Source organism: Ammospiza nelsoni, chromosome 3, assembly GCF_027579445.1.
Source record: "Ammospiza nelsoni isolate bAmmNel1 chromosome 3, bAmmNel1.pri, whole genome shotgun sequence".
In the NCBI taxonomy this organism is placed as follows: Eukaryota; Metazoa; Chordata; class Aves; order Passeriformes; family Passerellidae; genus Ammospiza; species Ammospiza nelsoni.
In genome coordinates this window covers 87,538,831-87,564,023 of record NC_080635.1, presented here as the reverse complement: position 1 = coordinate 87,564,023, position 25,193 = coordinate 87,538,831, and the positions used below count along the sequence as shown (strand labels likewise).

At 41.6% G+C, this 25,193-nt stretch overlaps 1 protein-coding gene across 1 annotated transcript in view; it reads left to right on the top strand.

Annotated features, from left to right (window-relative positions):
• Positions 1-3,529: 3,529 nt before the first annotated feature.
• CSMD1 (CUB and Sushi multiple domains 1) overlaps positions 3,530-25,193 on the top strand; it is a 1,067,119-nt gene continuing 1,045,455 nt past the window's right edge. Inside the window, exon 1 of the mRNA XM_059468452.1 lies at positions 3,530-3,701. Within this exon, the coding sequence (XP_059324435.1) occupies positions 3,635-3,701 (67 nt within the window). The 5' untranslated portion in view covers positions 3,530-3,634. The remainder of the gene's footprint in view (positions 3,702-25,193) is intronic.

Sequence of the window (25,193 nt, the reverse complement as noted above, 5' to 3'; positions counted from 1 at the left end):
AGAGTATTTGGAACTCTGGTCTCTCTTTTTGCTCACAACTAAAGAGCTTACGTGACAAAAAACCATTTGGATGAAGTTGCTCATGGAGAACACTGTTCTACTTTCTGACTTCCTCACACTAAATCTCTGTTTTGCTGAATACTATCTTATTATAGATTTTTCCCCAGTATAATATTTTGAATTTTTGTGCTTTCACATTTTGAACTTCACAATAATATTCTGGCAGGAAGCTACAGGCTTCTGTGCCCAGTGCAAGTACAGAACGCCTATGGATTCCTACAAACATCCCTTTTTAATAAGTATGTGTTATATTTTCAGATATGTTCTGAATCAGTAGTTTTTCTCGGATAGGTGCAAATAGTCTTGCACCTTACAGAAAGATGTTTCTTCCTCCCATAAAAAGACAACATGGAAATGTGGATTCAATATTATTAACATAGCAAGCTGAAAAAAATTAAAAGAGAAGAGGAAATCTAACCTTTCAGACCTTTGTTTTATATGGCACAGAGGAATAAAAGGACAAGCTCTCAACTGAAAATAAATCCTTGTCAAGTTACTTTTAAATCACCCTGATTAGTACAAATAGCCTTGACATATACTCTCCCCATACCGTCTATAGGGAATAGAAAGAAATATTGCCTCTGTTCAAACTCATAAATTTGTGGATTTTATGGTAGTACATTAGGTACTTAATATACAACAGAGAGATTACAGTCATTAGGTTAGATCATATTCTGTAATTACCATGTTTTGGTACTGCAGTTCCACACTGAACTCAAGTCAGGTTGGTGGAGACTCCTCCTGAAATGCCATGCTTCAGTTCCAGAGTCATCTTCTGGCTTTCTTGGCTTTGAGGGGAAAAAAATATGCCAAACAAGGTTTGTAAAAGTCACTGTGACAGCTACCTGAGTCCGTTGAGAGGATGAAATCTTCTCATGGTGGGTGTCTGGGCTATCCTGTTTATCTCAGGCTAATGGCAACATGCTGAAGGCCAACAGTGTTTGTGAATTATGGTTTACTGTCACAGGATGTAAGAAAGGAGAGAAGGCGTCTTTTGCAGTCATACTGATCATGGTTCTTGGTTATTTTACCTTATCTAGGTGCTATGAAGGGAAGAAATTAACACCTGTATAGCTCAAAAGAGAAGGAATTGGGTCCCAAAAGCTCAATGAGGCCCCAGAAATCCTCAGAAGAACAGAAGGCCTTGGATACCGTAAATCTGTGCTATGTGAGTCAAGACCAAGAAGGCACATATTATATCATACTGGAGCTTTGGTAGAATCTGCCATGAGTAGGATTAAACAGCAACTTCTCAAGAGTGCTTACTGAAACAGCACAGCAAGAAATGATACCATCATTACTGCTTTCAAATATATGCATATAAATGGTGTTTATTTATGATTTTTCAATTATCCTAACTTAACAGACAATACACCAAAACAAAACAAAAAATTATTGGGCCGGATGCAATGCAAACAATTGCTCATTTCAGAAGTCTGAGCCTCAGATTTCTGGATGCCAGAAAGTAAGTCTCAGCTTAAGTTTTCCATCTTTCTTACAATCGTTAGCAAACTCTCCCCAGTGCTCTGACAAGGATAAGTGGAGGAGCCTGAGCACCTCTGACTGGGGAATTCTACACAGCAGCCTGGCTACACGATGTCTGGTACTAACAAGTATTAGCACCATTTTACTTTCACGAATGGAAAGAAATGAGTCCCGGAGGTGTTCTTAAAATATGGATGAATGCTAACTAAAACCAGACCCCTTCTGTGAAAGCGTTTGGGGGGCAGCGGGTTTGGGAGCGGTCGGGGAAGGCAGTGAGGGGGCTGCAGGCCTGGGCCGGCAGGGAGGGAGAGCTTGCCACGAGATGGCAGCAATGCCACGTCTGGCTCGGCATCCTGCCTGGCTCCGCTTTCCTAATTTTTTTTTTTTTTTTTTTTTTTTTTTTTTTTTTTTTTTGAGTGAGAACCACAACGTTTTTACCTAAATACGAGCTTATTACAAAGTCAGCCTACCTCGTTCAGCGCCTATTCACCACCTTCATGCAACTTACAACGAGAAAACAACTTTGCATATTTCCCCACGAAAGAAAACTTGTCGTAAGTGAATAATTACAACCTTGAAACTACCTTTCCAAAAGGGCTTGTGTTTCTGTCTTTCCTTCCTATGAGCTTTTGTCTTTTAATTACGGATATAGGTAAGCATTAATTATGGAGTCAGGCCCAGCATGCAGTGATGGTGACAATTCATGCTGGATTGAAAGTCAGGGTTGGGCAGGATTTTGCCACCCGTTTGAAGGCAGGCCTGGCACAGAAACCCTTGCTGGGATCATGGAGCATAGGGACCTGTGACATGGCAACCTTGGATCACCATTTCCTTTCCCTCGGGCTTAAGGAACCAACCTGCTCCAGGCTGGTGGTGGGGAAGCCTCTGGTGCATACTGCCATGTCATATTCTGATTGGTTTTTCTTTACTTTTGGAAAGGATTGTTAATGGCAGAAATTCCTCTTGGCAACAAGAGCTCTCGAGAATGGCAACATAAAGACAAAGCAGTGTTCTGCAAGGAGAAATTGGCTCGTCTCCTTTCTCTCAGAAACAACAGCTTGTTCTGATGAACAACTTAGAAGGAACGAGCAGGGCACATTTTGGACCTGAAAGCCTTCCCCTCTCCAGAGCGGGGACGAAAGCAGAGGGTAATTTCACCCAGGACGAGGGACCCCAGCACCCGCACCTCTCGCATGGGGCTGGCGGAGGCGAACCGCAGGCAGAGCTGGGGGACAGACAGGACACCGGGGAATCGCAGCAGAAGCCTCCCGGGCAGGTGTAGCCCGAGAGCCACTGCCCTTCTCCGCGCCGGGGGCACCGGGCCCGGGACAGCCATCGCTCCCCTGGGGCCGCTCGGCGGCGGGCAGCAGCCGCCCGGGGAGGCCGTGCGGGGCGGGGGGCGAGGCCGTGCGGGGCCGTCCGGCGGCGCGGAGAGGCTGCGGGCTGGGCGAGCTCCGGCTGCACAGCGCCGGCCGCTTCCCCTCTCCCTGGGAAGTGATGGTTGAGTCCGGCGGCGGCGGCGGCGGCTTCTCGTGTGGCTGGCAGCCGCTCCGCTGCGCTGCCTGCGCTACTCTCGCCGCGATCCCTCCCTCCCTCTTCTCTCCTTCTCCTCCTCCTCCTCCTCCTCCTCCTCCTCCCTCTCCTCCTCCTCTTCCTCGCACTCTCCGCATCCCTCTCCTCCCGACGCCGCCGCTGCCCGGCTCTCCCCGCCGGCGGCCGTGCATGCCTCGCCGCCCGCGGCCCCGGGCGTGCCTCCCCTCCCTCCCCGGGTGCCCTCCCTCCCCTGGGCGGGCGGCGGGCCGGCGGCGCCGGGGCTCCGCGGGCGCTGAGCGGCGCAGCCCCGCCGCGGCGCGGGACTGATGCTGTCTGTGAGCAGAGCGGAGCGAGCCGCCCGCGCAGTCCTGCAGGAGGCGCCGGGCGCTGCGCGGCGCTCGGGACCCGGACCGCTCCTCTCCGCCTCTCCTCGCCCTGTGGTGGTTATTTGGCGCTGTCCTTAGCCCCGCTGCCGCTCGGAGGACACGGTCGCAGCCGAGAAGAGCCGCCGGGGGTTTTGTGTGAGAGTGTGTGTGTGTGTGGAATAACTGCAGACATGACTGCGTGGAGGAAATTCAAGTCTCTACTGGTTCTCTGCGCGGGGCTCCTCACTGCAGCTCAGGGTAAGATTCGGGTTTCTTGCATTGCATTCGTGTAGGCTGTGGTTACGGCACTCATAACCCCTCGGCTAAATCTCTGCCGCTCGGTTGAGCTCTCTCCCTCGCTTCGTTTCTGCGCCGGCAAACAGCAGGCTCCTCGAGCCCGGTCTCCCTTCTCCCTGCCTCCCACCTCCCGCCGGTGTTCCCCTAGGGCTCTGCTCCCGGCCGGTCACTTCCCCCGGGAGAAACCAGCCCCCTGGAGTTGGGCAGCAGCCGCTGCGACGCCGCGAGCGGAGCCGTGCGCATCCAGCCGCCTGGGCAGCGCCGGAGTTTGGGAACACTTCGCTCTCCGCGCACGCACGAACGGCACCCGCTGCCGTGTGAGGGACAATCCCCGGGCTGGCAAGTTTGGATCTCCCCTCCTCCCGCCTCCCCGGCTTTTGCCGTGCTCGAGGGGGAGCGCGGAGTGGGTGGTCGCGGAGAGCCGCCTCCGCCTGCTTTCAGCCGGCTCCGCTCCCCGCAAGTTGCGCGGAGGCGGGGATGCGGCGCCGGGGACACCTCCGCCAGCTGCCTGCCCGTGCCCGAGGGAAGAGGACTCCTCTCTCCTGGGCGTGCGGTGGAGAGAGTCTCCCCACCTCAGCTGGGTTTCTCCTTAAAATCAATGGGGGAGGGTGGAGAAACGAGGGGGTGACGGGGGAGAATTTGGTTACACAACTTCAGTGCTGGCCTCAGCCCCATTACTTTGCCTCATCGCTGGAGACAACAACTTCCCCATTATTCACTTCGCCTCTCATTAGCCCTGCGCTTTTTCATGCTGGGAGAGATGCGAGTCTGTGTGTGCGAGAGAGAGGGAGGGAGCGAGGCAGCTCGGAGCTGAGCACCTGTCCCCGATACAGCCTCTGTCATCTCCCACCTCGCTCCCGGTTGTTCTGCCTGCCTCCGGGATGACGGTTCCCCTTGCGGTTTGTACCGTCTGAGTCTCCCTTAACCCTTCCAAGGCGCTTTGCATCGTTCCCACCATTTTATTTTTCTCGCTGCTCTTTTCGGTGCGGGGGCGGCTGAAGAGGGGGGAGCAGGGCTACCGCGGCCCCCGGGTTGGCGGGCGAGGCTGGAGCCTTCCCTGTCCTGCGGGTGCCCACGGCCGGGTTCCCTCGCCCGCCTGGGCGGCACGGCAGGGTGCCTTCCCTCCCATCGCCTCCGGCCGTGATCTGCAGGAAGAGACGGTGGAAGGCCAGTCCGGGCCGCCGGGAACCGGGCAGGAGTCTTGCCGGGTCCGGAGGAGCGGCTGCGGCTCCACACCAGCCCGATAGCATCCCTCCTCTGCCCGGATCCTGCCGCTGCCGCGGTCCACCGGGCAACGCCACCCGGCTGTCTCTGTGGGAAGGGAGCGGGGCGAGAAAGGCGCACGGCGCTCCTGGGCTGTGAATCCGCGGCTCCCGGGGATGGGGCTGTGCCCGGCAGCACACACAGCCCGCGGCGGGCGGGGGCTTCTCGGCGTGGCCGCCCTAGGCAAAGTTCCAGCCTGCCCCCACCGAGCCCCGGTGCCTCCTGCCCCGGTGCCGCCCGCGCACGTGCCCGGCTCCCGGCGCTGCCCCGGGCACGGCCCGGCCCGGCGGGGAGGGAGCTCCGGTCCCTGGCGGGGCTGCCCCGGGCACGGCCCGGCCCGGCGGGGAGGGAGCTCCGGTCCCTGGCGGGGCTGCCCCGGGCACGGCCCGGCCCGGCGGGGAGGGAGCTCCGGTCCCTGGCGGGGCTGCCCCGGGCACGGCCCGGCCCGGCCCGGCGGGGAGGGAGCTCCGGTCCCTGGCGGGGCTGCCCCGGGCACGGCCCGGCCCGGCCCGGCGGGGAGGGAGCTCCGGTCCCTGGCGGGGCTGCCCCGACAGACGCTCCCGGGGCCGGACCGCGCGACGAAGGGCAGCTGCTGCCGCGGCCACGCCGCTCCCGGGGCGCGCCGACACCCGCGACTCATTTGTTAAATACACTGTAGCCCGTTATGTCGTTTGACATTTAAGTGTTTTCTTTTCATGGCTGACAGCACATACGAAAAGCTGGAGGCTGGATCATGGTTATTCAGCGACGATCCGACGTGTTTTGCTTACATACAAAGGCTTTGCCAGGAACGTTTGGGCACTGCCTCTGATGCTGCTCTGCAGAATGTAATTATACCTGCTTAATGTGAAGCAGCAACACACCCACTTAATGGCTAAAGACTGACTTAATATTGAAGTCAAACAACAGGTTGAAGGGGAGCCATCGGGGACAGTTGACATAATTCCTTCCCGTTTACCTTCCCAGGCAATTGAGCACAGGTATCTATATTTAGTCAAATGTAATCCTGAGGCTGAAATTACATTAATGCTTCAGAGAGTGAAAAAACTCCTTCCTTAGTAACAAAAAGACCCAGGGTTTCAGGAGCACATGAAATAATTTTAATTATTAGATTCTCAGAACTCTCTTTTGCCAGCCCCTTGCTATCAAATAATTTGGTCACTGTAAAAGGAAATCACCCAGGTTTTGCTTGGTTTGGGGATTTTATTAGCAAAAAAAGAAACAAGTGCTGAATTTCTGGAGGTGTTGCCACAGGCGTTCCCATATCTTTCAGTAAAATGACAGGTGGGTTGCTTTCCACAGTGTTCCTCGTTATGAAATGAAATGGAAACCCTTGGTCCTGTGGAATTTTCTGTAACTTTTTTAAGGAACAAGTAGGGATGAAAATGTACATTCATTATCGTTCACTGTGGTAGACTTGAGGTGCAGTTCTACACATTTCTTTGGACTGATTTAATCTGATTGATGGACCTGAGTGTTTTGGAAAACATTTGGGGAATCCTTCCCTGCTCATTGTGCTTTAAGCATCAAGGGAAATTAGTATGGAGTCATTTAAAGGAACCGCTTTCCCAGAAGCTACCCTATCATAGCAATTATACCTCAACAAGACAGACGGCAGGGTGTTCAGCTATGCATGTTAAGATGGGCTTGTTTATAGAGCCATTTGCTAATTCTGATATGTTGTATTGTAACAAAAGCAAACATAAAGAACCCTATTGATTTTCTTGAAAGAAAAAACACATCAATATAAGTTCTGTAAAAATTCATAGTGGTATAGGACAAATAATAGATTTACACTCAATTCAGACTAAAATTCAAGAAAAGAGTAAAAGACATTTCTGCTGTGACATAAGGTCTGTGGACAGCCTATATTCCGTAGAACATATATTCAGTAGGAATACATGCTACTTAGTACCTAGAGTTGTTCAGTACATGTTTTCAAGGTAATTTCTTGGACGTGTTTAGATAACCAAATACAGCACCTTCATTGCCAACCAATTGCCTCAAACTAAATGTACATAAGCAGGCTTGTGCAGAGATGCATCATCCAGATTAATGGAAATAACAAAGGGAAAACATTTCTCTTCTTAAATTAGATACAGACAGTAAAAGGACTCTCACATCTACAGCTCAGGATTTTGTTTTAAAAAAATAAATAAATCTCAAAACATTTTATGTACCTTCTGTTTCCTGGTATTACTTTGTCATAATAATTGCTATAACTACATCACACAAAGTTACCACTCTGTTTAAGGCCTATTCCTGTTGGACTGAGAGTGTTTGTCTCTTTTAAAGTCTTTTTTTTTCTCCAAAGTAGTGTTTTTCAAACTGTGAGACTGGTCTCTCCAGAGAGGCTTCATTCTCTTCCAGAGAAGACTAAAGCAATTCTGAGGAAAATGAGCTGAAAAAAGGGAATTTTTAAAAGAACATCAGTGCAAGGTATTGAACACCCAGCTGTAAAATCAAGTATTTGATGGATGCATTCTCCATCCCCCAGCTCAGTGAGGAATTTGCCCTAGAAAGGCATAGTAGAGAATATCCAGCTCTGACCATGTAGTATTTTAAAGTAAAAATGCATTTACTTTTTTGGTAAGATCTGTATCTGTACTAGTTTTTGCATTGAGATATGTATATGATGTCCTAAACTATGTGTAGGAATAGGAAACTCTGTAAGCTTGAATGTAATGTAGTAGAGAGCATATAAATGCCACAAAGATTCCCCAAACACTCATTTTAGACTCTTGAACCCATAGTTGAGGTTGAATTACCATTGTCAACCAGTAAAGATTTTTCAGTTTCTCTGGTGTGTGTGTGTGGAACAGGATACTGGTGTGAGGAGCTGAAGATGGCTTACAGGCACATGAAGACATAAGCACAAATGGAACTTCAGGATGTATTGAAATCTGTGAGGCCACTTCAGCACCATCTCTGATTTGTATAGATAACCATTCTGCAAATTGTCTATACTGCAAATCTGTCTATTTTGCTGACTCTCACTCTCATGTCCCTTTATACAGGCATTGTCTGATTTTGATCAGACAATGGGTTTTTTTTTATTTGGGAAGGGCAGTTGTCATTTTTCCCCCTGCAGACTGCTTTTTCTATATAAACCCTTAATCTTATTTTTACTCATGGTGTGGTGTTAGTGTTACATATGCATTGATATCAGCAAATTTTTAAAAAGTCATCTATGCCACTTATGCCTCCACAGCATTTCCACAAATAAAAACTTTTCTCCAAACAAATTAAGAAAATCTGAAACTGTAAATATTTTCAGTTATACATTCAAGATTTACCATGCTCTATAGAAATGCTGAAAAGCCTCAGGGACCACTGTTTTCAACTTTTTCAAGATATAATCCATGCACCATCACATTAAACTCCTTCTTGTAACCTTTCCTTGGAGAAGTGACTGCTTGATAGTGTCACAGTATAAAACCTCCAGTGGATTTAAAGATAAAATGTAATTTCATCTTGCTCAAATCCATGTTGAACGCCGGTGTTTCTCTTTGGCCATGGTGACACTGTTGTGCTGGCAAACAGCTTTCTGTGCGAGCACGCACTGCAGCGCGACAGGGGAGGCACTGAGGGAAGGGGAGTTGCTGCTTTAACTGTGCAATCCACTCAAGCAGTAGCATAAGTGTGAGACCTGGCCTCTAATTAAACTCCAGCGTGCAACTGGATTCAAGTCAGGGTCACAGAATAAAAATCTGGCCTCTAGTTCTCCATATGGCTGCAAAATTAGCCATATTAGACTGAGATAAATTGGATGTTCTTCCAATTTTTGCAGTGAGCAAAGAATAAGAATCATATGGAAATTCTCCTAATGTGTATGAATCACTTTCTTTTACTTAGAAGTTTTACTTTTCTATGTCAGTTCTAATTGCCCTTAAACCATTTTTTATCAACCACAAACTTTTGAAATAGGGGAAAAATGGCATTAATGCCTGAGGAGAGCTGTGAGATATTTCTTTGTCCTGACACATCTTTGTTCTGGCTGGATGAAAGACTTCACTCCACTATATGACATTTCCATTGCATTTAAGAAAATCTACACTGTATTTGTTATAAGCATTTCTCAGAGGAATAGCTACTTATACAAATAACTTGGATTATTGTTAGTGCTATATTGACACCCAAAGGCAACATATATCTGTTGTCTGCATTTAGTGACTGAATAGTAAATGCAGGCATGCAAGCACTCTTTCAAGAGTAATGCATCTTATTTTTAACAACAACCCTTACTTTCTCAGAGACAAGAACTTTTTCTGCATTTCTTTCTCATATGGAAAAAAAAAAAAGTAAAGAAAGTGATGGTGATTTCTTGCCATTTTTACCTGGAGGGCAGTTTTATTTAAAGGACAAAGCAGGATTTAATCACTCTTACATTGCTGATGATTAACCAGAACTCTTGATTAATCAGAATATCATCAATGATCTGCTTTTAGCAACAAAAAAAAAAAAAAAAAAAAAGAACAGAAAAAAATTACAAATTCTAGCAATTATAATAATGCTTTAATTTCCATAATAAAAATTAATTACAGTTTCTTACAGCTTTTTAATTCTTTAATTATGCATTTTAATGATAAATTCATGCATATTCTGAAATAGTGATTTGACTTCTTTCAGTTAAATTTCTTGTCTCATCCCTGTCCAGTAAAAGGCAACTTCAGGTCATTCTGAGAGCCCAATTCTGCTGCATTGGAAACTGAAATTTGTATTGATTTCTGAAATAGCTCAATTGGCTACTTCTGAACAGATTGCTACTTCAAATAATCCAAACAAAGTAGATATTGCAACTGAAGGGCAGAGTCTGACATTGTTTAATTTGAGCTCTTGTGGAAAACTTCTGATAATGTTTGCACCCATGAATGACTTAAAAAAAAGAAAACTAGGTGAAACCTTGATAATATTAATATATTTATTATATGTAGAAGCAATTTGCTTATAAACAGTATCTCTGGTATCTCTGAGCATCTGACCTTTACCTTACTTCATTTTTTTTTCTCTTTTTTTTCCTTTAAAGACATTAAGAACAATACACAGAGAAACCTAGTATCATTTTAGTCTCTGGATGTTTTATATCTGTCTTACAGTATCCTATCATAGGATACTGTACATCCACAGACTGAAGTACAGAATCAAGTTCCGTATTCATGTCTTTGTCGTTCAGTGGCTTTCCAAAAGAAACATTTGCAGCACTGCAGCTGACACAGACCTGAATAAATTACAATGAGTAAAACTTTTTATGCAGTGTTTGTCTGCAAATTTGCATGAAATATGGTCAGCATTTAAAAATTACATTTTGCAGTACTTGCTTCATGCCTTGTTTTCAATTGCAAGGCAACGTTTTGGTTTTTTTTAATGCAATTTTGCCAAACATGAAGTTCTTCTTAATTTTTTATTTCTTTTTTTTTCTTGTTTGATAGTTTCCTTTCCTTCTTTTTCTTTTTCTTTTTCTTTTTCTTTTTCTTTTTCTTTTTCTTTTTCTTTTTCTTTTTCTTTTTCTTTTTCTTTTTCTTTTTCTTTTTCTTTTTCTTTTTCTCGTTCTTTTTCTCGTTCTTTTTCTCTTTCTTTTTCTTTTTCTTTTTCTTTTTCTTTTTCTTTTTCTTTTTCTTTTTCTTTTTCTTTTTCTTTTTCTTTTTCTTTTTCTTTTTCTTTTTCTTTTTCTTTTTCTTTTTCTTTTTCTTTTTCTTTTTCTCTTTCTCTTTCTCTTTCTCTTTCTCTTTCTCTTTCTTTTTCTTTTTCTTTTTCTTTTTCTTTTTCTTTTTCTTTTTCTTTTTCTTTTTCTTTTTCTTTTTCTTTTTCTTTTTCTCGTTCTTTTTCTCTTTCTCGTTCTTTTTCTCTTTCTTTTTCTCTTTTTCATTTTGTTTTTTCAGGTTTTTTTTGCTAGAGAATAATTTCTAAACCACGTTTGAAGATTTTTATTGAAATGTTCTTATAATTTTGATGTTTGTGGCAAACCTTTGACATTTGTCACAGAGTAAATCTGTGTCTAGGGATATTTTTTTCCTCTTACCCATCCTATGAGTTGCAGATCAAATATAGCCATGATAGAATATTGCATAAATCATTGTTTACTTCCTTTGACCTGCCTTACTTGCCATATTGTGTTCACACATAAGCTCCCAAAGAACACAGACATTCAAACTTTTATTTACTTACACTGGTGCTGAAACACAAGCAATTTACAGTGCACTGGGAACAAAAGTGCAGCCAGCCTTGCCCTGTACTTGGAAGTTGGGTTCAAAGGTGGACCTAAACACATTGGAGACCACAATGAGGTTGTTTTCTTTTTAAAATACTGGCCTAGCTGTAGCTTGGATTTAAAGTGTCCTCACTGTTCTTGCAGTGCTGGCTGCTGAAGTGGATGGGTTAGCTTGCCTTGCTTTGCAGAGTGTATCCAGAATACATGGCTGAGATCTTAGGCTTGGCTTTGGGCACTGTGCTTGAGCTCTCCTCGTGAGGGTGCCTTGGGGCTCAGCCTCACTCATGGCACATCCAACACCCCCATGGAACTGGGGACCCACAGCCCGGGCGCTGGGGGTGCTGCTGCTCTACAGCACAGGTGGAGCTGCACGGAGCAGGGAGGGCACTTTGTCAAGAAGCAGATGATGTTAGGAAGCAAGGGGTGGCTAGATATTGCAGGAATATACACCAGTTTGCAGAACCTGCCTTGCCCTGAACCTAGGAAAAAAATGCAGGTGACTGGGAGGGCAAGAAAAAAAGGAAAGAAAGAATGACATTTACACAACAGTGAAATGTCTGAAAAAGCCTCTTTGATAAAATAAAAAAAGCAATATTTAACTTCTTTTTAGACTAATTTTGCATGCTTCTGGCTGTGAAACAAATGGTCATGACAATTCACACTGTTCTCACTAATGTTTGTGGGGTATCAATGCAGAAGCTGACTACATTCAAGTGACTAAGTGCACTATTTTAGCTTTGCTCCAGCAGTCAGATTCTCTATTGGTATCCTGCTGATGTTTCTTATAATACAGAGATTGTGTCATACCAAGCATTTTTTTGAGGGGGAGGGGGAAACATCTTAAAATTCACTTTCAGAACCTCAATTCAATCAAACAACTGCTAATATCACAATGAGTGACCCTCTGCATTTGTGGATATTTCTCTCGAGAAATTGAATTGATTTTCTTTATCTTAGCACGTAAATATCCTCAGCACACATTTGGACCCATTGTTTGCAGTGGCTCTTACACTGAAGAATGTAGTGTTAATAGATCTTAAGAAGTCAACAGTGGCAGCAGGAGTAGCATTTTGATCATTAGCTGCACTCAATTATTTCTGTTTAGCTTTCCTGTGAAATCTATTGTGAAATTTAATTAACATAAAAGGAAGTGCAGAAATCTTCCTTTTTTTTTTTCCTGGTACATAATGTAGTTAACTTGAAAGTAGTTGTAGGGAAAAAAAAAAAAAAGGCATTCTGCTATGCAGAAATACGTAAATTAGACATAGACTCTGGTCATCAGTTTAGTAGTTTGGGTTGCTTTATATCAGATTTTAACTAGTTAGGACCTGATCTAAAGGTTGGGGAGCTCACAGAATTTAAAAAGTCTAATTAACCTTAAAAGGCTTTTTATCTTGCCCTTGTTATAGCCATATATCACACAGACAACTGAAGCGAGGATACTAGAAAAAAATCAAATAGGATTAAAGGAAATTCAAACCCTTTGTTATGAAATTGGCCACAGAAATGCTGTTTAGACTCATAGAGTGGTTTGGGTTGGAAAGAACCTTAACGATCACCTCATTCTACCTCCCCTGTCACGGGCAGGGACCCCTTCCACTAGACCATGCTGCTTAAAACCCCATCCAACCTGGCTTTGAACACTTTCAGGGATGGAGTATCCACAGCTTCTCTGGGCAACCTGTTGCAGTGCCTGACCACGCTCACAGTCGAGAATTTCATCACAACGTCTAAGCTAAACCTTCTGTCCTTCAGTTTGAAGCCTTCCCCCTTGTTCTGTCACTACATGCTTTTGTGGAAAGCCCCTCACTGACTTGCTTGTAGGCCCTCTTTAGGTACTGGAGGGTGCTCTAAGGTCTTCCTGGAGAGTTTTCTTCTTCATGCTGAACAGCCCCAGCTCTCCCAGCCTGCCTCTGTAGGAGATGTGCTCCAGCCCTCTGACCATTTTCACGGCCTTCTCTGGACTTGCTCCAACAGGTGTATTAGTATATTACTGTGTCAGGGGCCCAGAGCTGGACACAGGGCTCCAGGTGAGGTCTCGTGACAGGGACTAGAGGGGCAGAAGCACCTCCCTCCATCTGCTGGTCCCATTTCTTTCAATGCAGCTCAGGATAAATTTGGCTTTCTGGGCTGCAAGCGCGCATTGCTGCATCATTTGAACTTCTCATCCGCCAACACCTCCAAGTCCTTCTCCTAAGGGCTGCTCTCAATCAATTCTCTTTGCAACCTTGCCCTCAACTCCTGTGCAGTTGAGGCACAGGAGCTGAAGCAAATTAAATTTCATGAGGTTTGCACAGGCCCACCTCTCAAGCCTGTCCTGGTTGGATGTTGTCACTTCCCTCCAGCATGTAGTCTGCCCTGCAACTTGGCGTCGTTTGCTTAAAGATAAATGATGCCTCAAATTTTTTTGACCTATCTGAAATGTATCTCACTCCACTGGCTTTTACTGCTTATATAATTTATTTGGTTCTGAGGAAAGATTAACCTTTAATTGCTTTCTTTAGCAACATTTAGTAAACAGGCTGATAGCATGGAGATGATCTATGCAAACAGCAAAGAAGGATTTCTCCAACCCATGTTGCCATGACAATTTAGATTTTTCTTGTCAACTCCTGAGAAGCTTCAAAGTAATTTCTTTAAAGCAATGAATCAGGGGATATTTTGGAAATTGAAGTTGCTCTCTTTTTAAATTTAGTATCATTTAACACAGTAAGGGGCCTGACTCAAAAGATTGTAATATCTACAAACAAGAACTATTGCAAAAAATATAAAATCATGTAACTCTCTTTGCAGATCTCTGATAATTTATATCAGTTGTGAAGCTAACTTCAGATGCATTATCAAGTGACTTAAATTTTGTTTATTAACTATATGATAATAATAAATAGTTATCATAAAAATAAGAATGGATAATGAATAGTGGAGAGCCCAACTTATACCTGTCATTTTGATCCTCAGGACAGTATTTTATCTTGCAGGTATTTTGAGGTAATTAGATTACAGAAGGATTAGAGAACAAACTTTTTTTTTTAATAGTTACAATTATAACATTAGTTCAATGAATGAGAAATAAAATCACAAGGCTGTTGTCTGCATATTTAAATTGCTATCCCAGATAAGTCCCCTGTACAATGTTATTAGTAATCAAACTGAACTTCCCTCTTGTTATTTGTTTTAATTGAAATAGACTGTTTTGAAAAAGAACTAAAACTAGTCCAAACTAATTTAATTTAATTTAATTCCTAAGAAATAAATTACTGCCTTAATGAGGTTTTTCTTAGGTTGCTGTTAGCACTGATGAAAACATGGTAAAAGGAAAGAAGATAATGTGAAATGCTGTTTCTGCTGGGAAAATACATTTCTCTGTATAGAAGACAAGAAAAGTAGCTCAGTAATGGTTTTCTTTTTGAAATGTTCCTGGCAGATGATGGTCACTGTGTTGGTGTAGTTTGTTTACCACTTTGCAATAGATTTGAGATGAGTCATATCACATTAGAAGAAAAATTGAGAAGTTGTTTTGTCAAAGTGAATTCTGTTTTCCTTTTTTGTCATATATACTCAAATTACTAGCTCTCTTTAAACAGAGACACCTAATTGATTTTTATAAGTGCTTATTCTTGTTGTGTCCATAAATCTGAGTTCCTTTTGTTAGAAATGGTAAATGCAAATATATCCTTTCTATACGTGGAATAAGGTGACTGAGCTGGAGTCTTCTGTCAGTTCACCTCATGCATCTCCTTTACACTATTTTAGTTTCTTGCTAGCTTGAACCACAGCAAATTCAACATCTACAAGCACGGTTGTTTTTCTCAAGCTTTTCTATCCTCTTGCCTTCAGAATGGGAGCTGACTGAATAAGGACTATAGGATAGATTCTCAAGATTTCTCTTTTATAGAGATTTTTATTTCTGTCTTAATTCCTTACTGAATTTGTTAGTCCACTTTACTGGTAATGTGTTTCAGTTTATCCACAGAGTTAGGAAAAATGATACATATCAGAATATTTGGTAAAGGAACAAAGGGATGGAATGTGAATGGAGTACTTATGATACATAAGATGCTAGGCATTCAGAAGGAAAAGTAACCTTCTTTTTCAAAAACATTTGATGGAAGAGAAGATTCATTTCTTGAATAATAGAATATGGGCATACTGAACAATAAAACGTGTGTGAGCTCAAGTTTTAGCACTAAGTTTAAGGATGCTGGGAAGAGGGCAGAAAGTAGTGTTTGCAGTGAAGAGCCTAGATTGTTGTGCCAAATACCTGCAGTTACCACTGCCAAAAGAGAAAACTGCAGATCTCAGCACTTCTGAACATAAAGAAATTTGTGCTGTACTTAACTATTACACTTGAGAATCTTCAGAAACTGAACACAATAGAGGGCTGTAAAGGGAATGAGTAGAAAATTATATTAAGCATTTACTACTATTATCTCCTAGGTAGTATCTGAATTAAGCAAAGTTTCCAAATCTATCAGTGTTGTGTTATTGTTTTAGGAAGAAGAATTCCTCAAGGGAAGTAGAAATTTTTCTTTAAAGCTGTTGGACTTAAGTAATTCTGTTTATTAAAACAACAACCATGACAGAAAAAAACAACCAAACAAAAAACCCCTAAACAAATGAACAACCAACCCAGATCTGATGTAGCCCGGAACAAAACATTTTTGATTACAAAGCAAACACAAATCAGAATTTCGAGTGAAGTGGACTCAAACATTACTGTCTATACTACATAATGGAGACTGTAGTCTGTGGCCATAACTAAAAACAATCAGTTCCACCTCCACTTATATTTCCTCTATGAGTATCCATCATTTTTGCATTTATCCTCCATTGATGGTAACTAAGTACAGTTCCTGGTGGCTCCATTTTTCTTCCTAAAAACAGGCTGCTTGTAAGTGATGGGCAGGTTCTGGTAGAAGAAAAGTGTCTACCCAGTTTTACCATTTTGGAATATGTACTAAACTTTTGATATTGTGCATCACTCTGCAGACCATACTTGCAGAATGGATATGTTTGTTTAAATATTTTGAATGTGCTTTGTCACTGTATTGGTTTTGTGTGGCCAGGTTTTGGTAGTTGGGATGCTACAGGGGTGGCTTTTGTGAGAAGTTTCCAGAAGCTTCTGCCAGTAGAGCCAATCCTAGCTGGTTTCAAGAGGGATCCACTGCTGGCCAAAGCTGAGCCTGCCAGCAACAGTGGTAGAGCTCTGAGAGGACATAGTTAAGAAGAGAGATATAACCTGTGCAATGGCAACTACATCTGGGAGAGAGCAGTGAGAATGTGGGAGAGGAACAACTGCAGGCACCCAAATCACTGAAGAAGGAAGGGTAGGAAGTGCTCCAGGTGCCAGAGATTCCTTTGCATTATGTGGTGTAGCCCATGGTGAAGCCCATGGAGGTACATGAGGGAGCAGGGAGGAGTGGGTAGATGCCTGAAGCAGGCTGTGACCCTGTTGGAAGCTCACACTGGAGCAGGCTTCTGGAAGAATCTGTGGACCCAAGGAAAGAGTAGCCCACACTGGAGCAGGTTTGCTGGCAGGACTTTTGATCCCACAGGGGACCCGCGCTGGAGCAGTCGGTTCCTTAAAGACTGCACCCTGCGGAAGGGACCCATTCTGGAGCAGTTTGTGAAGAAGTGCAGCTCATGGGAAGGACTCATATGGGAGAAGTTTATGGAGAACTGTTGCCTGTGGGATGAATCACATGGTGGAGCAGGGGAAGAGTGTGAGTCCTCCTCCTGAGGAGGAAGGAACAGCAAAGACTAATCTCTGATGAACTGACTGTAATCCCCATTCCCTGTCCACCTGTATCATTAGGGGGAGGAGGTAAAGAAAATATCAGGGTGAATTTGTGCTCTAAGAAAAGGGAAGGGTTGGAGGAAGATATTTTGGGAGTTGGGTTTATTTCTCATTATCCTACTCTGATTTGATTGTTAATAAATTAAGCTCAATTCCCCGAATGGATTCTGTTTTGCCTATGACAGTAACTGGAGAGTGAGCTCTGCATGTCCTTATCTTAATCCATGAACCTTTCATTATTTTTCTACCTGGTGTCCAAATGAGGATGGGAGCGATAGAGCAGCTTTGGTGGGAACCCCCTTCCAGCCAGAGCCAACCTGGTGCAGTCACATAACACTGGTACTTGCAGGTACAGGTAAATCAGAAGCAGTTTTGCACTGTCTCATCAGCAGTTTGCAGCTCAGATACACTCAGTTATGCTGCTGTTGTCTTAGATGTTGTCCAAAATGTGCACAAGAATCAGGTCCCCTGAGGGTAAAAACTCAGTTTAAAAAAAACCCTGTTCTTTGATTCTAGAAGGATAATGCACTGCCCAATGTAAAAGAATGAGTCGTTGTGGTGACAGACTGTGTCAGGTGAAAGATGAGCATTCAGCATAGAGAGACAATGTAAATCATTCTTATATTTCATTGACATATTCCTCAATAGTGTCACTGAAGAAGATAAGATATTAAAAAAAAAAGCTACATGTGAAAAAATATGACAGCATTTAATGGGATTATCAGTCAGGACTAATCTACTTTTTTAAATCAATACTGCTTTTGTCATTTGCCCTCTTCCACTAATTTTTTTCTATGATATTTTGTCTATGATTACATTTATTCTTGAAATCTATTAGGCAGTGATTTATTAATTTTCATTATAGAATATCTCAGAGTATAGGGACCCATGATACAAAGAACTATATGGACATAGAAAAATAAAATGGACAATGTGGACAACATTGTGACAGAAAACTCAAGTCTGGGAAATGTTATTTCTTGTACGACAAGTATTAAACAAAACTCCTTATCTTCTGAAACTTAGGCCACAGGACCTTCATACTGCCCTATATTTTGCAGATGACATAGCTCAGATTAGTTCCCTTGTAACCATCAATCATTATTCATTTTTTTTTTTCTGATTTCCATTACTGGCATTTATTTTACTGGCGAGCCGTGCATAATCAACTTCCCTTTTTGCCACCAGTAACACACGAACACTAATGTAGTCCTACTAAGTAGAACTTTCAGTGTGTCTCAAAACTTGAAGCATCTGCTGGCAGTAGTCCTCTGTGGAAGTTCTGGTGCTCCTGCTGTGAAGGTCTGATGTGGTCTCTAATAAAACTGATGCTCTCATGGGCATGGTAGTTCAGCTGCCAGGCTGATACAGGCTTTATGCTGACATGCTGAAAACCACAGTTTTCATCTTGTAGGACTGGCAGGGCTGGAACTATCAGTTTTGCATAATTAAACACTATTTATTTTTCTTCTTCCCTAACTGTTTTTTTAAAACTTTCCTTTTGAAGAGCTTATCTTTCTTGTTCTAGTCACTCTATTATTTCCTCTTTTGCTGAAGGAGTATAAGATAACTTCTTATTCCTCAACATGTTGTTTAACATCCTCAAGGAAGAAAATGCCCAGGGTCTAGTCTGTGGTGACTCCTGCACTGGGGGCAACCAGTACAAAGGCTGAAGATGGGCACAGGGCACTCTTAAGACCTGAAGAATTAAGTCAGGGAAATCAAATGTACCCAGATTTTGTGTGCATCCTATGAATTTGGCTAAGTTTCTATCTTCATGTATTTAAAAATGTAAAAAGTGTCACATCAAATCAGACCAGAATAACTTCTCTCTGACAATGGCCATTAGCAAATGCATAGGGAAAAAAATTGCAGGAAGAAAGATATAAGACAGGCTTATATTTTAGCAGCCTCTGGCCAGTTTAGAGAACTCTTAGCCAGAGGTTGCATCTATGTTCAACATCCATCAACAAATTTAACCTTCATGAATCTGTTCTTGACCCTATTCATGATTCAGACTACCACACTATTTTCTGACAATCTGTTTCACAATTTAATTCCTGCTGTGTGGAAAATCACTGTATTTTGCTTGTTTTGAAGCTTCTACCTGATCATTTCACTGAGTACTTCCAGCTCTTCAGAAATACTTCACCCAGCACAGAGCTTTGCATCTGATAGATATGCAGGATTTACGTGAATCTGCAAATTGCATACTTTTCCCATGTAAATGCAAAATATCCATATGGATATTTAGAGTACCTACCTTCAATCAATACTAATGCATGATTCCCAAGTGCATTTATCATAATTTTTAATGATTATGATATTGTAGTCAATGTTGCTGATGCACTTAAAAGAATAATTTTCTGTATTTCATTACAAACAGACCTCTACCTTTATCCCCAAATCCTATTACCTGGTTTTTATTCTCATATTAATATTTTATTGTTTTCTTTCCAATAAATAGTAAAGACTTTACCTGGTGACCATCTGGATGACAGTGATGTTCAACATTTTGCCCTATGAGAGATTTCTGGAGGGACAACAGAGAAAATGCTTGGAAAATTAGGTCCTGGTGGGAAATGAATACATCAAGCCAGGTGCTTAGTGATCCAAGCACCTCCTCCACTGATGTTGACCTCCATGCAGTGTGTTTAGTACCTCGATGATAGTATAAGGTGCCCTAAATAGTAGCTTCATCTTTCATGTATGCTGTTTGCCCTTCTGTGATCCAGTGTTTCACTTGTCACAAGTCATATCTTGACAGTTTCTCTTTCCTGGCACAATAAGGAAAAATCATGGGGAAAACTGGTGTGGCAAAGTTGAATGATGGCATCTAGTGAAGGATTGGGTTTCTATGAAGATTAGGGAAATGCAGCAAGAATTTCTGGTAGAAAAGATTTAAGAGGTCCATTATACTGCAAACCACAAATACTGAAACCACTTCAGCCTTATAAATCAATCAATTTACCCCCTCTCAAGATCCAGATCTAAATCAAATTGCAGAAAAAATCCCACAAAAAACAATGAAAATTCTTTCCCTAGATAGATACTTAGCTCAACAGTTAAAACATGCAAGATATTCTGTGAGCTCAAATCCATAGGTTTCCTGTTGCAGTTTCATGGTAATATATCTGTTACGGTCTGAAAAAGGATTGTTTCTCTTGTTGCCTAAGACAACAGCCTTCCTACATGCATTTAAGATGGCTCTAGAGGATGTACAGATTCTGACTTTCCCTTTTATTGTACCTCTTCCTCTCAAGATTGTCAGTGGAAAAGCCTAACATCATAAAAACAAAACAAAGTGATGCAAAATAAATACTCAGCAAGAGCACAGCTGACCTCTGGGAGCAAGAAGGCGTGAGATAGAAGTAAAAACACTGTCTTCAATGTTAGCAAGTCTTCCATAACTATTCTTTCTTCTTCATTGTGAAAATCTTTGTTTCATTTCCATACAGGAGAAATTTCTGAATATTTCTGACAGTGTATTTAAGAAAGGAAGGCCTTAATTACTTTTTTCCTGTGCAAACAAAACCATTGCTTATCTTTTGAGAAGGGGCAAGAACACAGATTAGTGTGCACAGTGTAGTGCATGTACTACATGTACTAAAAAAATTTTAAGAAAATAAAAACCTGGTAATTATTCTAATACAATATAACGGAATGTATAAATTCAAGAACTAGATCTGAGATGTGCTGAACTCTTGAGTTCTTAATTTGTTTCATGGAGGTTGTGGACACTCTGTGGTTAGATAAATACACAGAAGAATTCAGGCATCAGGTTTTCCCTTTATTTTGAAGATATTTCCATCTAGTACTTGGATTTTATGGAACTACCACTCAGCAGCTGCTTTAACCCCAAAACCAGACAAATTTACACAGGCTATTTTTCACTAGAAAATATCCTTTGAGCCTAAAATTACATTTCTTGGTATACTCAGAAAGGTTGCATACTGTGTCAGTTTGTATAGGACTGTTATTGAACAGTTATTGTAATCTTCAATACAGATGATCTTCTGTAGGAATAAAGCAGCTTGGCTGTCTTAAAGTCCATCTGCCAACTTTGGTCTTACCTGAGATATTTCTGGGGGTAGAAGTTGTGACCTCTTACTTCCCCCAACAGAGAGAGTAATATAACAGTTGGAGTGCTTAGCTGCCTTGTGAAAAATCTACATTCATCTGCCTCTTTCCTTAGAAAATTAAAGTCAGTGTCATCCTCTTTTTTTTTTTTTTTTTTTTTCCCTTTCATAGCATATACTGTGACTGCCATAGGCTCTCCTTTGTTGGGGCCATGAAGATTTCCAGTTAAAGTTTTCTTTAGTGGTAGAAGATTTGGGTTCCAAACCTTGCTTAAAGGAAATCAATATTAAACATTAAAAAAGCTGCTGGAATGGGAACTGGACACCTACTGGTCCCCTCTGACATAAAGGGCATTAATCACCACATCAGAGTCATGCTTCTGGATGGGTTTCTGTCTTACTTGGTGAATATTCCATTATTCTATGAAAAGTGGAATTGCAAGTAGTCAACTTGGAGTACTGCTTTGAGTTTCATTTGCCAATAAGCACCTAAAAGATAAGTGCTGCAAAACCTATTTTTAGCTCATTTCTGGAAATAATCAATAGCTTTTATCACTAGGAACTTAACAACCACCATGTTATACCCATCACATAAATCTACAGCCTTATAAAGAGAGGTAAGCTACTATCATGAAGATTGATTAATTTGTCCCATGGTTCATATTTATTTAAAACCTAGGCAATTTTTTTTTTTGAGTAAAAAGTCTGCAATGCCACCTAATTTATATCTACCATATCTCTGCTGGAATCATCATTGATATTTGAGAGATAAAATTTAGGTCTAGATATAACGCTCCCCTTTGAAATTTACATGCATTAGTCTTACGGTGCGCAGTCACTTTGGCAATGAATGTAGTATAAATACATGTGTGCACGTGTGTCTCAGAGAGAGAGACAGAATTGAGTGATTTCAACCTCTTGTGGAGGTAGTACCACAGTTACTATTCATTATTCTCCAAGTTTTGTCCATTTTTCTAATAATGCAAAACACGTTTCCTTTGTTTATAAGTGCAGCAGTCCCAGCAAGTTCCTGCCACACAGCAAGATGCCGTGTCTGGAATACTTCACCCTAACACAATGAAGTTTAGCAGCTCAAGCCCATGACCTTGAACTTTCTGAAATCCTGGAGTGAAGTGTATTCTCTCAATTATCAAATGCAATATTACATGGATTTTTACCTGAAGATACAAGGACTCATGTAGTCGAGACTGGAGTCCATTTCCCTCAGGATTGCATTTTGGCTCCCTGTAAACAGAAGAATGCATTTAGAAAAGATTTTGATAGCTATTTGCTGTGCTAACGAGTAGGACACCCTGGGAAGTTCATCCCCACCACCATGAATCTAATGTGACCAAAATATTTTTAATTTTACCACTCTATATTGACAACAAGAGTTTGTTCTATTCTACTATATGTAGTGAAATGACACATACAAAAGGGCACCAAAAGATCAAAAATCACACCACAACAAAAGAGGCACAATTTTATGCTATTTGGGATCTTTTTCAACAAAACCAGTTTTGAAAATCAGTGTTTAAACAACTAGTAGGAGCCCAGAGGGACAGAAGTCTATTTGCTGAGACAATTTAAGCAAGATCTATCTAGGAATTGGTTTTTTTCAGATTGAAAAAAAGAAGAAAATATTAGAAAAAAATTTAAAGACAGTCCAAGAAACTGTACATCAGTGAATTTAATAAAGGTTGCGGGGAAAATTAAACTACCATAAGGAAGTGTGAAAGAACAGCTTGAAAATCAGTTTGATTAAGGATAACCAGCCTAGATTCAGTCAGGGGAGGTCATGCTTAACTAACCTGATGGAGTTCTTTGAAGATTTTACTGCCACTGTAGATAAGGGAAATTCAATGGATGTAATCTACTTGTAAGCATTGACAAGGCACTGCATCTGAGATTAATGGCTAAGAGAAATAATCATGAAAGTCAAGAAACTGTGGGATGGAAAACTGGCTTAACTAGGCCACAAAAGAAAAATCTGGACACAGTTTCTGAGGATTCAGTGTGGGGGCCTTCTGTTATTCATGATTATGTATGTCTGAATGTAAGTGGCAAGAGGGGCTAGAATTTGTGGCTTATGCTGCAATCTAAAAGCACAGCAAGAACTGCAGACCAATATGCTCATGTTCAAAAGGTGCTGTATGCTCTATATATCTTATTTAGCAAAAAACCCCCAGAATTTTGCTGGAAAAATGCAGAATAATTAATACAGAAATACAAAATCGTAGCATCAAATATTCACTAAATGAAACAGTCATCCAATATATTAAAAAAAAAAAAGAAAACAAATTGGGAATTATTAAATATGTAAACTGAAGTCATCAGACCAGAGGAAAGCAGTATTTTAACATATCAAGATGCAAAGATATTTTAGAACACAGAAAACATCTTTGTGTTGGGAAACAAAGGATGTAAGGTTCCAATATCTGTGAAGAAAGTTACAGAACCTCAGGGGTTTTTTACTGTAAACCAGGAAAATATATGATGTTTTCATTCTAATAGGACCCAGGCATTCTTGTCAACATTAAGGTGCTATTCTCTTAGGCTAATACTAATGGGAGAGAAAACCTTTCTGTGCCAAGGAGCTTATAATAAAAAAGGTTAAACATACAGGCAAGGGGGAAAAAAGACACAAAGAACACAATAATTTATCCAAAGAATGTGTGTCTAAATTTTGATCTAGGGTTCATATTTTGAGTCCCAAGTCAATATTTTACATAATAAGCTACATTATTCCTTTATAGGTATAATGTTTTTGCTTAACATGAGGTAGAAAACCTAGGTGATTACCTTGTTTATACATATATATAAGCTTTAAAATAGAAAATTCTTATTCTCCCTTTATGCAGGGCTTAACCTTAGTCCCTGATTTGACAGAGCCCTAATTAAATCTAATAAAGATTAGATTAGATTCTTAAGGAATCTTTATATTCCTTCCTAGCTGAGTTTCAGAGCAAAAAGTAAATATTCATTTTTGAGGGAAAAGGATTAAATAATATATCCGTAAATAAGGTCAGTAGACATTTGTGAGAAAAATGAACAAAATTAAAATTTGACTGAAATGGTTATTTTTTTATTAAAATATTCTTCATTCATTATGGTTTTCTTATGCTCTGAGGTCTTCTAGGAAATAAAATTGTTCTCAGAAATCAGTGTTTCCTCCTAGTTACAAAAAGTTTCTTTGCTATATGACTCAGACCTCTTAAGTAATCTTTTCTTTCATACGTACATTCCCTCTTACAGGTAGGGCTATATCCAAAAGAGACTTTACTACTACAGCACTAGGAGCCTTGATGCCTAACTTCCAAACATCTGGTCACAAAACCTGAAACTACAAGTCTGTGAGTGTTGTTTCTTGTCGGGGGGAAACCTAGGCATCTTGGAATAAAATCATAAACAGGCAATAGGCGGAGTGTTTGTAGACACAGTAGATACAATAGACTGTAGATACAATATCCTCTATCCCTTTCTCCTCTAGAAGTATTTCACTCAGCCTGTGCAAAGGAGATCCTTCTTTACTACTAGATCTACTACCACCACATCTTTCTAGTGATCCTCATGTCTTCCTAAACTATAAGACAAGCAATTATCATTTGAATTTTAAGGGCTGATAATGCAGAGATTCTTACTTTTTACACTGTTCAGTGCAATGCACTTAGAGATCCAGCACCCTCATTGCTTCAGTACCTCCATCTCTAAGGACAGAGGGTACAGACCAGAAAGTGCCTACATCTTCTTGCCAAAGCAGAGACTGGCAACATTAGCATCTCCATACAATACACTTTCAGTGACTATGCCTGTACATCAAATTGCATGGAATCTCAGCCCAAGGCTGGCCATTCTTTGCTCTGATAGCACATAAGGTCCCGCCTGGTGCTACCTGTACTTCCAACTCCCAAACTATCATCTTATACTTTATATTGTTTAGGCTCAGGTAAAATACTACTGATCTTCTGGTCTAAGCAAGTTTTATTCAGTGTGAATTTTGCAATGAGAACATGAGTCAAGGCAGGTATTTATGGCCTTAGCTCAGTAATGGCTCTGAACTGACTCGTATACCATAGCTGTTGTAAGCCACTATTAAGGAATTCACT